At 33.6% G+C, this 15,093-nt stretch overlaps 1 protein-coding gene across 1 annotated transcript; it reads left to right on the forward strand.

Annotated features, from left to right (window-relative positions):
* Positions 1 to 464: 464 nt before the first annotated feature.
* LOC117121097 (putative RNA-binding protein Luc7-like 2) lies at positions 465 to 12,644 on the forward strand. The gene is made up of 4 exons (XM_033266203.1): positions 465 to 1,934; positions 3,896 to 4,072; positions 9,509 to 9,612; positions 10,947 to 12,644. The coding sequence occupies exons 1-4, from the start codon at positions 1,836 to 1,838 to the stop codon at positions 11,248 to 11,250; spliced, it is 684 nt and encodes a 227-aa protein (XP_033122094.1). The 5' UTR covers positions 465 to 1,835; the 3' UTR covers positions 11,251 to 12,644.
* Positions 12,645 to 15,093: the final 2,449 nt, after the last annotated feature.

Genomic DNA, 15,093 nt, shown 5'->3' on the forward strand with positions numbered 1-15,093 from the left:
ACAACTAATTGAAGTAACTTTGTTGTTTCCAGTGTGCTTCCAAAAACTGCTTTTACACCAAATTATTCTCAGTTTTATTTTACTTTTTACATATGGTAGGTGTTGGGCCATAAAAAACAAGTTGTTTTCTGGCCAATGTTGCTTGGCGGGCCGCACACATAGGGTTTTTAATTCATTTTCGCAGGCTGCAAAAAAATCGCTGGCGGGCCGCACTTTGCCCACCTGTGGTTTAAAACTAATTTGTTTCAAAAGTCCCAAATATTGATGAGATTATATTATAGTACTGTTGTTATTGTGGTTTCAATTTTCTTGAACAATATTTCAGTTTAGGCAATGAAAGAGCTGTCTTCATTTGTGATCATTATCATCATTATTATAATTATTTAATTGCTGTATTGTTTATTAATATAAAATAATGTTTCTTGTACAATATCATTCAACAGTATGTAATTGCTTCTAACAACTATTTTTCCTCAGATATTTTTGCGTTACTTTCACTAATTAAAACCAATTCAAATGTTGTTTGTTAATTTAAAATAATTTATAAATAGTAATAAGAATTGCAATTTATGGAATGTACAACTACTGCATTATGCAGTGGCTATATAATTTGCAACATGTTTATTAACTGATACTGTTACTGATTATAATCTTACTAACAGGAGTAGAGATTACCACACCACTGGTTATTCGTTTACTTTATTTATAGACAAACATTTTGTCCTGTTATAAATATTGATTAGTGGGAATAAAATTAGCATTTTTTTTCCCCTAGTAAATGTGGACTGTAAAACTGAAACCATTACAAAGTATAATAATTAAACTAAGACTTCTGGTTGACCAATAAAGAACATGGTAAAATTCTGACACTATGGGCATTTGAAACCTATGTTTTTAAAATTTGTAATCATATTTTAGCAATATTAAATTATATTGCTCTCCTCTTTCATTAATTTATTAAATAGTTTAATACATATTTTAGTAAGTACTCTCTTCTTGTATGCACATGTGGGCTCCTAAATAACACAGTTGTGGAGCTTTTATTGTGGTTAAAAAAACATTTTTTTGTTCTCACAACTAAAAACAACTCCAATCCCCTTACCTCCTAATGAGACTACAGGTCCACTTCCTATGCCTCGTGTTAAATGAGACTTAGTTTGCAAACATATAGAGCTACAATGGAGAACAGTAGCTTGCTATTGGACAGGCTCCCTAGTATAAATAAGAAATATATTTTAAAATTTTTTTGATGGTTATTAGTTGTCAAAGATTGTGAGTGTCTTGGCAACATAATTTTACCTATGTGATGCCAAGCAGCAAAATCATCAAGCAGTATTGATAGCTTGGGGTTGTCTTGAGAATTTAATCAGATGTGAAACATACATTGGTAAGTTACTCTCATCCGTGATGTTTCTGTAGAACAGTCTCGAGCAGAAAAATCTCAATGGTTTCTTTTGTTGCTGCTTTTTTCAGTGCCCAGTATGAGCAGGTTATTGCAAGGTCTTTCATCAGATCTCTTTGTGTGTATTTCACTATTTACATTTACATTGTTTAAATTATGTTAGCAGAAAATATTTATAATTATTAAAAACAATAGCAAAAGTAAACCCAAATTTAGATAATTTACTATTAAAAAGACCAGATAATTAAAATAATGATTTTTTAACTAAATGATCATATGCTAGAGAAATTGTTGATGTTCACAGCATACACTAATTTTGTGTATTCTTGTCAAGTAGTAAAATACAGTTAATCACTTGGAATATTGTTTGTATTATCTTGTTCTGTAGGCTGATAAAGTACATGAACTGGCTGAATCAATTGGCAAAAAAGTTATGGAAGCAGAGAAACTTGGAGCTGAGGGCAATGTAGAAGAATCAATGAAGATGATGCAGGAGGTTGAAGAAATAAGAAAGAAGAAAAGTGAAGCAGAGGTGGGTTAATTAGTAGTATAGTAAACAAAAAGAGAAATATTTAAATATTTTTTAGTTCAACAGATTCAAATACAATGAAGGAATCAAGCTTGCTTGAATTGGGTAGCTATAATCTATGCAGATAAATTTCACTACCTCATAGATTGAAACAGTGTAGTTGATCAGGAATTCTAAGTGGATCAGTGGTGGATCCAGGAAATTGTAATAGAAGGGGCCCAAAGAGGGACTTTCACAGATGGATGGTCAATACTACCTCAGGCCCACCATGGTTGGGGCTGAGTAAGAAAAATTTTGATTAAGCCACCTCTAGATGGCCGGAAATGGCATTCTTAGACTTAAATTTGAATATATAATTTTCTTTTTTTTTCGTTTTTTTTTTTAATTTTGAAAAAATTAAAGGGCCCCGGTCCACCCCCCTCCCTTTGAATCCGCCTATGATATAAATGTAGATCAGTGTAATAGCTGTGGATAAAATAGAATGCAATATGACAATTTCTTTTTAAGAGTATTGAACCAGTATGAACTTTCTAAATTCTTTGATATTGTGTTACAATCATTACACATTTTTTCCATTAAAAATTTTGATTAATTTCCATTATGATTTTTTTTTCACATTTTTTTTCTACCTTAATTTATTATTTTCCAGTGTTTTTTTATTTTATTTTTTATTTTTTATTTTTTTGTACTGAAATTAACTCAAACAAGGCTCGAAAGCCACTTCTAGGTAAGGGGTTACTTTATCATTTATTTGTATGCCATGAAAATGCTTGACATAAGCCTGAGCCACTTGACAGCCTGTCCAGTGTCAACAATGCAAGTTGGGGTATCTAAGCATGGCCAGTGAGATTGGACAGCTTGTGGTTTGAATTCCTGACCACAAGTTCAACAACCAGAATGGAAACCACTAAGCCAAACCGTCTTCACCAGAATTATAATTGTAGTTACTAGAAAAAAAATGAGATCAATTCTTGAAATACAATTGTTAAAAATTCTAGTATATTAAATTTTTGTCAAGTTAGATTTTTGGAATGGTAATTTATGGCTAAAAAATACCTCAATTTATATTTATTTTTTCAGATGCAAATTGTTCCTAAAGTGATTCTTAATATGTATACTCACATGATGATATAAATGTTATTTTAAGCAATAAAACCTTGTGTTATGCCTGGCTAACAAATATTGTTTGGGGCATATCTATTTACTGTGAAGCAGCTCATATATTCTTGGATTTAAAATTTCATTCATTCATTCATGGATTTTATTCAATAATATTCAATATAAAAAATTCAGGCAAAAAAGTTAAAATTACAATTATGTCATAAAAACAACAAAATTACCATTAAAAAAAAAAGAGTAAGTGAATAAATAATTAACGGGGGAACAGAAGGCAGTATAATGTATTGTAGACGAATCTAAATTGCACATTATTTACATTGCCCTGGTGGGAGTCATTAAAACAGTACATTAAAAAGCGAATAAGCCATTGCTTATAATATATAGGAAGGAATTTCAATCTATTCACATATGCTGCATCTATTCACATATGTTCCATCTGTTTACGTGTGCTGCATCCATACATGGGTGTCATATTTATGTGTAGGTTGTGTGGATGCAAAAAAGATGCATGGATGTTCCATCCATTTACTGGCTACATCCATTTACAATGTGATTCATTCATGCCATAAATCATCCATGCATGATTGCATCTATTCACATGCTACGTCCATGCAAGGGTGTCATATCCATGCATGGGTGTCATATCCATGCATGGTTACTGCATCTCTGCATGGATGTTCTATCCATTCACATGTGCTTCATCCATTCAAATAGGATTTATCCATACATCGGTACTGCATTCATTCATACATGCTGCATTTGTGTATGGGTGCATAATGTTGCTAGCAGAATACAACTAGCCTAGTTATTTAAGATTATTTTTTTCTATGGTTGTGTGAATGCAGGAAGAATACCGTCAATCCATGCCAGCATCAACCTACCAGCAACAGAAACTACGTGTGTGTGAAGTATGTTCAGCATACTTGGGTCTTCAAGATAATGACAGGCGTCTAGCTGATCACTTTGGTGGCAAATTGCACCTGGGTTTCATTGAAATTCGTGAAAAGCTTGCAGCTTTAAAGGTACGGTAGTTTGTTAAAATATGTTTAAACCAATGTCTATGCTAAGGCGTCATCTCCACCGGTTTTTGAACGACTGAATCACATTCTGACGCGTTTTCTATTGTATTCCGATAAGCTATCCGAAAGCGCTCACAAATGCTGTTAGCCAGGGTGCGTTTATTCATGTTTGAAGCCGTTAGCTCATTGCTCCACCCCCCCCCCCCCTTTAAATGGTTGACTGATTACACGTTTAGACACGTTTGTGTGCCTGACTGTATTTTATGATACGATTGTTGATGTTTAACACAACTTACCGGGGTGCATGATAATCATTGTTTTGTGTTCCATAAAACCACACATTGCGCCCAATCTTAAGCCTATCTCTTTCACGTTCGGCGGCGCCTAGGCCTAGCCAGTCCTTTTCCGTTGTTGTGACCACAGACGATCGGGCCAACCACAGCACGAGACGATCGGGCCCATCTGTGGACCTAGTGTGGACTATTGGGCCCACTTTCATTCTGATTCATTATTGTGTTCCAATACTTTAACATAAGGTGTTTAAGAATCTTAATTAAAATGATCATGAAATATATTTATGCCAGTACAGTACATCAAACATCAGCAAGTACGAACGACAGCCATGGGCTAAAAGGATTTGCCTGCATGATCTTGTTGAGCCCAATCGTCATGAAAATAGGCCTGATGAATTTCTTTGTGCACATCGTCTGGAATGGGAAAATTCCATGACGTTGGTTTGATTGGTACACTACATGTGTGTTTAATGTTAATATTATTTCATGTAAACAAAAAATTGTATATACCGGTACCCCTGCCGACCCATACAAATATATTTCTTTTCAGCTGTTTGAATAAATTTACTGAAAATTCAAATGTTCTTCTGCAAAATTTAATGAGTCGTCTTTCTCAGGTTACAGTGGTAGCCATCGGGGAGGCAAGTTGCTTAAGCTTCCCTCTACATCACTTGCTCTATGGCTCGTCGGGCAGTGTACTACAGTACAGTGCAATTTCGGAAGCGATGTATAAAACATTCTGTATTTTTGTATGTTTTCATTAAATTCACTGAATGTCTAATAATAATAAACATCCTAATACAATTATACAGTACTGTACGCTTATAAACATATGTATTAACTTTAAAATATTGTAATAAACATGTTAAATTTACTGTATGATGATCAATTTGAGGGCCTGGGTAGGGCAAGCATTTAGTGTTGACCTTTTGACCTATTGCTGCATATCAATTAAAAGTTTGTTGTTGTACCCACCGCCGTGTTGTTAAAACTATCATGCCTTGGCTTTGGTAACTGATTATAAGCCTATTTTTGTAAAATAAGGATGGTGTTTATTCCTGATACATCCCGGCCGGATGAGTCCGCTGGCTAAACGAGTGACATTCATGTTGTAGTAGCTTAGGCAACACTAACCAAGGGCCTTGCCTTGACAAGCTAGTGGCAGCCTAGGCCTACCTCACACTTTCTTCACACACGTGCGACACTCGAATCAGCAGCATCGCAAGACAGGCAGTTGTTTTTTTTTACAACAAAGCACATTAACAAGTTTGTGTTGAACAAACAATGTTGAATCTATGGCAGTTAAGTCCTAGGCCCAGCCAGAAAGCCTTAAAATACTTGAACGTCCAAATGCTACCAAGCACGTTTGGACGCATTTCTGTCGAACCTCGGTCCTCCTCTGGCTAAGCTAATGAATATTCAATGAGAATATAATGAGGTTGGTGAATTTCTCAAATGCGATCGGAATGACGTCATTCTCAAACGTCTTTCTGCTGTTCGAAAATCGGTGGAGATGACGCCTAATGCTGTGTCATGTAATTGTGCCCTATTGCTTGAAAACATTCTTGGTTAAATATTAAAGCAATACGTGAGAACTTTATTTCTCCTCCATCCAAGGCTTGGAATAAACTATTATCGGTATTCTGTGGATTATTGAATGCTTATTTTGATGCCTGACCTCACCAAATAATAATTGTACTATGGAATTTACCAAAAATTCAACAACTATGGCTTCATTTTTTTTTCCTTTTCCAATTGAGCATATTTACTGTAAAATAGTATGATTTAGAAGGGATGCACTTTGTGACTAGTTTAAGCGTAACAAATTTTAAAAAAATATATTGCAAAACAAATCCTGTTTCCAAATTTTCAAGTGTAAAACTGGTGGAATTTCATCTATTGCGTTTTGTGGATTTCTCACCAGCCTTTGGAAGGTAGATTCATTGTAGTAGTCAATGTATTTCCAGGCGCTAACAATGTGCATCAACCAATCCATTTGTTGTGTTGCATTATCTGTCATCATGCATAGTGTACAAACTAAAAAAAAAAACTTAAATGTAAGTTAGCACATATATATGAAATGTGTCTGTTACCTGAGAAAAGAAATTACGTATTAATTGTTAAGTATTAAATATACATACAGTGGTGCAAATTTTCTATATAGTTTACTAAATGGTAATTGATATTCATGAGGAAAGCCGTTGACTTTGTTGTTGTTGTTTCTTCCTGCAGAATGCTGGAATTTTGAATGTTGTTAAGTTGTTTGGTCTTAGATGCTCACTTTTAGCTATTGTCGATCCTAATATTTCCTTCAAAGGGTACCCTATTTGTTTGTTGAGCCATCCAGGAAGTAGTTTAGGTACGCTTCTGCTGCGTAGCATATGGCAATATTGATCTTTTGCTGCTACTTGCAGCAGCAAGCGTAAATCCTGAATCTCAAAATCATTTGAAATTGCAGCAAATGTTTGTAATGTCATAGAATAAATTCAGCAAACCTGAAAATAAAGTGGAATATAGTAAAGGAAAAATGACGAGAATTTTAAATAATATAACACAAATTACAAAGTTAAATGTGCTAAACAATAGAAAAACCACAAACCTCCTCTACTGGAAAATCCCCTGTTTAACTGATTGTCCGAGTTTTAGCAGTGAATTTTATCGTCTGAACTGAAAAAAATAATAGGAATAGGGAGTTCTGTTTTTTGGAAAGTATTCTATTTTAAGGAAGAATAGGAATAATTTTTGGACATAAAAAAACGTTCGGTTTGGCGTGAAAATGTGAAAATGTGGTTTTTTATGCCAGTCCCATTGGATTTGACTTAGACTCGACTTCAAAATAACGTTTTGGATAGGTGAATTAATTTTTTCAAGGGGGGTGTCGTCATCGTGTTTGGTGACGGAGAGGGGAGTAAGAAATACAAACCTAGATCAAGTAAATTATCAGGTCCTCTCATTTTAAAAGACCAAATACCGATTGAAATTTTTTTCACAGGGCCTTAAAATTTGATGAGGTCCGGCAGTTATTTTTATTAGTTCCTATGCATGTAATGCAATAGGAACTATTGTAATCACTCTTGCTATTTCCTATGTTTTTTATTGTGTGTAGTGTGTATGTGTGTGTGTAGACATTTATGCAAATGCGCATGCGTCAAAGTAAAGTTTTCCGACATTTTGTTTTACATCACGATGCGAAAATCGATGTGAAGTTTCTGCAGAATTCAGTCTGGGCTCACGCTAACCGACCGGAATGTCGGCATGGATGAAACTATTTTGGTTTTACGGCAAAAAAATCATCTGCTGTAGGCATAGGTATTTTGAAGAAGGCCTAAAATAAAACTAAAATGTTTTAATACTTGCTGAAATACATCGTTTCTTCATTTAGATCTCCATTTTTCACGTGTTTTTCTGTTGTATACGTATGAGTAGTCATATGAAGGTACTATATCCCCGACAGTTGGCTGTGCAGCAATGTACCCTTTGAATGCAAACTGAAAACAGGTGAAAATATAAAGGCAGCCGACTGTCGGGTACATAACGACTATCTAGCTTTCCACAAAAACATTAGGCCTAAGCTAGGCCTAGTTCAGTATTACTGCGATGCAAGGGTAGGCCTAGTTAGATCGTTCAATCAATGATATCGTGTTATCGTCTAATACAATTAAATAATGTGTGTAATATTTAAGAATGCACTGTGTATAAGAGACAGGTAAAGATGTTTATTTACAGGAGAGCACAAACAGACTCACATAAACATTGTTTTTATCTGCACATTAAACACTTTATTCAAACTAAAAATTATTAAAATCAGTAACCATATTCAGGCATAGAAGTTGTATTACAATGTTAAGAACTTCATCGCATATGTTAAAATATGAATATAAGAGGCAATGATTAGTCATTGTGACTATGTCGTATGTGTGATTGGAAAGAACCAGAAGATTAGTTCCACTTTTGTCTTGTCTGTTTGCCCTGCTTACAAGACGCATAGGGAATCTTTGTTGAGTATTATTGGAGAAATCCCACGTTATATAAGTTTTATGATTTGCTAGCCAATGAACATGCCCAGGTCAAACTGGCTAAACTTTTATATTTTGCATTTAAAAGAAGTCCTCATTAGAAGGTATTGTATGGTAATATTATTTTCTATGGGCTGGAGGACTAAGCATTTAAATAAAGGCAGGCTGAAATTATGCCTGGAAGAGAGAGAATTTCGAATAAAAATCAAATTTTATTTTTGGCCAATTAGCACACCCGCTGCCGCAAAAATGTTTTCTTTATTTTTATTACGCCCGCCGCTGCCTTGAAATCTCCAAAAATAAATTATATTTCTTCCTATTGATATAATGCACTTGTCAATTGTAGTCAACAATACAATTTATTTTTATTTTATCCTCCATCAGGATGTTTTGGCAAAGCTATTTGCTAAAAAAGAAAAAAATTGTTTTAAATTTTTTTTTTCACCTCTGCTGGGGATCTTTAAACAAAATATATACTTATATATACACTTATATTCTTATATACTTATATATAATGTACACTTATATATAAGTATATATACACACACATAAACATATATATATATATACATATGTATATATATACGTATATGTATATATATATATCAATATATATGTATGTATATATATATATAAATATATATATATGTATAAATATATATATGTATATATATGAATATATATATGTATATGTGTATATATATATACGTGTATATATACATATATGTATATGTATATATATATATATATATATATATATATACACGTATATATACTTCTAAAAGTCGTGTATCATGCATAGGAACGTTGACGCCTGCAAGGCTCTGGTTTGGCTTTGAGCCCACCTAAGCACAGAGCTACATCATTACAAATAGTGTAACTTTTACTAATGGCTGCATAGGAACCTCTGCCCTAACAGAGTTAGGCTTAAAATTTAAAATTCTTATGAAAAACATGCATCAATGATCTTTCAACAGAATCCTTGTAAGTTCACATGGAGCCTGCACATTGGTGGCTTTTTATACTTTGTTTCTTCTGACATAATTTTTTTCCCTAATATAAATCATGTACATGTTTTGTTATATCAATTATAAGATGTACTTTATGTTTGAATTTGATGTTGATTTTAGAAACTTGTTGCTGCTAAGAAGGAATCTAGAGAAGCAGAAAGAGCAAAGAGACGCGAAGAGCGAGAGAAAGAAAGGGATAAGGAGTTGCAACATAGAAAGAGGAGGTTAGTTTATAATAATTTGCCAAGACAATAAAACATAATCACATAATCCTACTTTAATTACTTGCGTCTCTTATGACCAATCTTATTTTTAGTCACCGTCTGTTTTTATTATCCACATCTAGTATTTTTATGCCTATCAAACCATGTTTTATCAATGAGGAAGAGTACAGGAGTGCTTAAAATATTATTTATGTATAACCTGATTTTAAATTGCCAAGACTTGCGTGGTACAAACACTTATAACCCCTTACCATTATGTTATATTTTATACTTTTTGTTTTAAAATTCTTTTTAGTTGTTGTTCAGCTCTTCATTCAAAATTTATATCATTATAGCATTACTGCAATACAGTTTAGAGTTCATTTCCACATCGTATGATGATTTAAATATGTTTATATTTATATGTATTGTTTGAAGGTTTGCATGGCAAAGTAATAATAATTGCTGCAAAGCAGCCAATTCATATTCTTGACAGCAATTTGACCTCTGAAAGGTATTGTTTGTCAAAAAACAACTGCCTAAGACGACTGAAAGGCGGAGTTTCCTTCTTTCGTTCTGCCGGGTAAAATCAATTACTTTAGGCGACGTTTGTAGACTAACCTACTCGTACCAACGTCCGCATGTCGCGCTAGCACTCTAAGCCTAGACTAGCTAGGATGTTACAGGCCTAGCCTTGAAGGGACAAAGGTCCCAATGAAAAACAATGTCGCTCTTTGATAGCTAACATTGTCTATTTAACATCACAATAATTCATTATTAGACCTATAGTTGTTTTTTGAATTGTACTCCACAAGTCTCAGCCGATACCTCGCACAACTAGTTAACATCTCTATCTATTGTCGTAACGTCATGGCTCGCTGGCTCACACTTGTGATGTCTCGCACTTGTGATCAAATAACACGCTGGCTCGCACTTTGGCAACACTCTTTGGCAGTCAACTCGCCCCTAGAAAACCCGCCCTTGGAAACTTGCCCCATAAAAAAATGTACACTTCTCAACTACATTTTCCACATACATAGAAATTTTTGAAACTTTAAAAAAAAACCTAAACCATAATTCACCACTATAGACACTTTTTGACAAATATGATAATATAGACAACGGGTCGTGTCTCATATTATTTGTTATATTTTTATTATTCATTATTTTCACTTGACCCGCATAAATAATTTTGTGCGAACAACATTTATATGCAGTTGTACTTCGCAGCACTTCACTTGCAATTTGCAATTTCTAGTAGTAATATATTAACGCTTGCGGTACACCATGTAGATAGTTATTGGTTGAGAATGTCTATATATGTAGTTATAATAAATTTGTAATTTCTTTATAAGATCACGGTCTCGAAGTAGAAGATCTCGCTCCCGAGACAGACGTCGCAGATCAAAATCTCGTGAAAAAAGCAGACGTTCACGTGAACGCCACAGAAGATCACGATCACGTTCAAGGGATAGACGTAGACGGTCGCGTTCAAGAGAAAGAGCTAGTCGCAGACGTTCCCGTTCCAGAAGTTACGAAAGAAGATCACGTTCGCGTGACAAACGCTCTTGTGACCGCAGATCTCGAGAAAAAAGTAGTAGAAGGTCAAACGATAGGGAAGACAGAAATGGAGACAGAAGAAGTGTCAGTGTGGATTGATAGCAGCAACAAGTGATTTTATGCTATCTATTCTGTAGTCCTGTTTTTTACAAAAAAAAAATATTCTTTGCAAAGATTAAAGTATTGTGTACATAGTAGGATTGATGGCATTTTAATGTTATAGGCATGAAGGCAACATTATTGTTAATCCTAATGTTTCACAGGGATGATGGCAACATATTGTTAACCTTTAATGTTTCTTAGGGATAAGGCAACATTGTTGTTAATGCTTCAGTGGGATAATGACAACATTATTATTAACCTTAATGTTTCATGGGGATAATGGCATATTGTTTAACTTTAATGTCTCAAAGGCATGTTGGACATTATTGTTAGCCTTAATGTTTCATGGGGATGATGGCAACATTGTTGTTAACCTTAATGCCTTATAGGAATGATGGCAAGTTTAATTTTGTGTATGTAAAATTTCCCTAGGAATGTTGGCAACATCGTTATTGTTAATTTTTTATAGTAATGATTGCAATGTCTCATTTATACTTTTTAAGAAATATAGTAACATCAGTTTTGTTAATTTAATATTTCTTCAATCTTCACATTAGTTTATGCTTTTCATGCAATCAAAACACTTTCGATTAATACTGTTAATGCTTCTTAGGACTGCATGCAACATTGATGTTGTTTCCTTAATGTTTTGTAGGATTGAAGATAAGTTAAAGTGCCCTTTAATATTTGTAAGAACTGATATCAACCTTAAATAATGTGTAATTTTAATGCCTATGATTGTACTAAAGTAATATTATATAATGTTTAGATATTGCAATTCTGACAAACTTTTTCAAGTTGGTTGCTTTATGTAAATCAATTCAACAGCTATATCAAGTAAATATTGTAGTATTATGGCAGCAATTTTTTATTTAGCATGCTAACTACAGCATAGTATGTCTGGTATGAATTACATTTTAGTTTGTATACAGTAATGCATTCTCATTTGATTTATTAAATCCTAATATTAGAGTATATAATCAATAACAATGTTGTATATAATTGTTTGTGCAGATGATTTTTTCAATTCCCAAATACTGTAACTTAAAATGATCATCAGCATTGGCGGTGTGGTAATACTGTGCATTTGAATGTCATTGTAATGTGATAAACATCTCAGTGGTGTGGTAATAATGTGCATGCATTTGAATGTCATTGTAATGTGATAAACATCTTGGCGGTGTGGTAATACTGTGCACGCATGTGAATGTCATTGTAATGTGATAAACATCTTGGCAGTGTGTTATACTGTGCACGCATTTGAATGTCTGTGGCAGGTCTTGTAATTGAGTCAGCGTGTATATACAGTATATTTCATGATACTTTTATGATGACTTTGTGATGATAGTTTGAAGATTTTCTTTGATATTAAACATACAATTATTACTGTAGAATGTTGTGTTTTCATGTAGAACTGTTGTGGTAAAATGGAGTTAACTAGTCTCATATTAGAAAATAATTCAAAAAGGTTATACAATAATTTTACATAATCACCAAATGGCTCATTTGCCCTTCAGCAGTTATTTTTTCTTGATGCTGGGTGACCATAAGACTTAATGCCCAGCAGACTAAGGTAATGAATTTAGTTTTATCATTAATTTTTTTGGATGGATGTAATCAACTTAACGTTCTTATTTGCTCTGTATGCAGATTGTCGATTATCGAGTATGTTACTCTGTAAAAACGAAGAAGTCCTGGACAGTAGGACACATTCACAATCACAAATCAATTTATTCAATCCTACATAAAATCATAATAACGTTTCAAAAAAGTATACAAGAAAATTGAAATTGTAGGATCTGGTAGACTCTCATTAAGACCAGAGGTCACAAGCATTAGAGCCACCCCGAAAAATTAAATAATTAATGAAGGTTTGAAAAGAAAACAGAAGAATTGTAAACATTTTCCTTCTTAAAATAAAATATGAAATCCAGTTTTATTTTCATTTTGAGGATCTTCAACGAAAAAAGCCAAGTTGGAAACCGATAGATAGTTCTCAAGAGCATCCCGACTGGCTTCTGTAACTGAGGACGCACAACTGCAGATTTAAATGATGACGGAAATATTCCTGGTTACACGCGGAGTGAGCATGTACATACAGCTAGCATATATGCAAGTATTATTATAATCACAACATTAGAGCCTTCGTTCAATCTGTTACTGGTATTAACATCCGGTTTGTTTTATAATTGTCGTGAACTGAATAAAATTTCGAAGTAAACATAAAAGAAGATGATTTATTAATGTTAAGCAACTTTTTTATTTTGTCAAGCATGTTTATTTTGTTTTGTATATATTGTTTCTTATAGGCATGAATAAAAGGAACAATTAAAAAAAATATGGCGTATGTCTTCTTGCATGACCCATTTGTTGTACTGTACCTATTGTAAATGTGTTAAGATTGGTCGAGTAAATATATGAAATGAATGAATGCATTGAAATGACAGATGGATGAATCCTTCACGTTAAGCGTGATCTATCGTAAATAGCACCAGTTGACCACACTCTCATAATTTTCGAAGTCCTAGCTTCACAATCGGGCGAAGTTTCTTAGCTTACAATACTGGAACTTTAATTGAACAACAAATTAGCATTGTATTTGCATACTGACAGTAAATGTATTACCTCAATGTATTAAATCCATCACTTGTTTTATTTTTGCATTGATTAAAATACAAGTTCATACAGCGACTGAATCGTGATGCCTACACCCACAGAGTAGCAGATCGTTCATGCTCACACAGACTTGGAAATAGCGCAAACAACTATTACAGTAAATAGTATTTTGTATTTTTAGACTGACAGTAAATGTATCAAACTTCAGAATCTACTATCAACCACTTGTCTTATTCTTGCATTAATAATACAAAGCCCATACAAAGGCTGGATCTCGAGTTCGTAAAAGTGAAATGGTAAGTCCTGTGTCGATCTACCTAAAGTCAACTGATTCCTGATGATGACATGATTAATGACAAAATATTGAATCCCGACACGATGGCGTGCATTTCGATACTTGGAGTATGTGTTATCTGAGATAGTAATCAGTGGATCTTTCGGATTTTAACACTGTTCTATCAAAATCAAACACTGCATTACTCGCTATACTGCAGTTACTCTCAATGCTCTCGAGCGATGCACAGAACAGCTAATCACTGAGGCTGACGCAGACTTGGAAACAGCGCATGCGCAAAATACGTTCTATAAGGATGATTATGAATAATCTTGGAATAATTTATGAGATTTTACCAAACTATCCTATGTTACGCAAATTCACGTACTATCCTATATTGGAAATGCCAAGCGACCTCAAGTTGACTTATTTTGGACGTACTTGCCTATATTGGAAAGGCCTGGTGCCCTCAACTTGACGTATTTTGGACAAATTCCTGCGTATTTTGGACTGTTATTCACCAACCCTAATGGCAAAATCATCATCTTAATTTTACAGAATTTTATGATTTTTGTGTTCGCGTGCATATTTATCTTACTGACGCAGTTTAGCCATAGAAACCTTTCATATCCTACAGAGTTTTAATATTACCGTTGTGCTTTTGTTGTAATTTAGGTAGACTTGTATTCGCTTTTATAGTTACTTTATGCATTAACTTTTAATCAATTCGTTTTTAACGTGTCTACTGAGGAAAATAATATTTAAAAAAAAAATTTAATTGAATTTATTTATTGTCATATACAAGCAAAGTACATGAAATTTGCTTTTTAGAGCGAGGAATACACACACAGATAAAATTACAAGACAACTATAAATAGAAAACTACAAAGTGCAAAAATATACAATAAATACATTACAGTCGAAGTGTGAAAGAGTAATAAAATAAAAGA

This window comes from Anneissia japonica, unplaced genomic scaffold (assembly GCF_011630105.1).
Source record: "Anneissia japonica isolate Jap-2015-1 unplaced genomic scaffold, ASM1163010v1 scaffold4751_len126671_cov214, whole genome shotgun sequence".
Lineage (NCBI taxonomy): Eukaryota > Metazoa > Echinodermata > Crinoidea > Comatulida > Comatulidae > Anneissia > Anneissia japonica.

Coding starts and splice junctions, on each gene's coding strand:
- LOC117121097 (XM_033266203.1), top strand. CDS start 1,836: ATGGAAGCAGAGAAACTTGGAGCTGAGGGCAATGTAGAAGAATCAATG. Junction 4,073..9,508: donor AAAAGCTTGCAGCTTTAAAG/GTACGGTAGTTT, acceptor TGTTGATTTTAG/AAACTTGTTGCTGCTAAGAA. Junction 9,613..10,946: donor TTGCAACATAGAAAGAGGAG/GTTAGTTTATAA, acceptor TTTCTTTATAAG/ATCACGGTCTCGAAGTAGAA.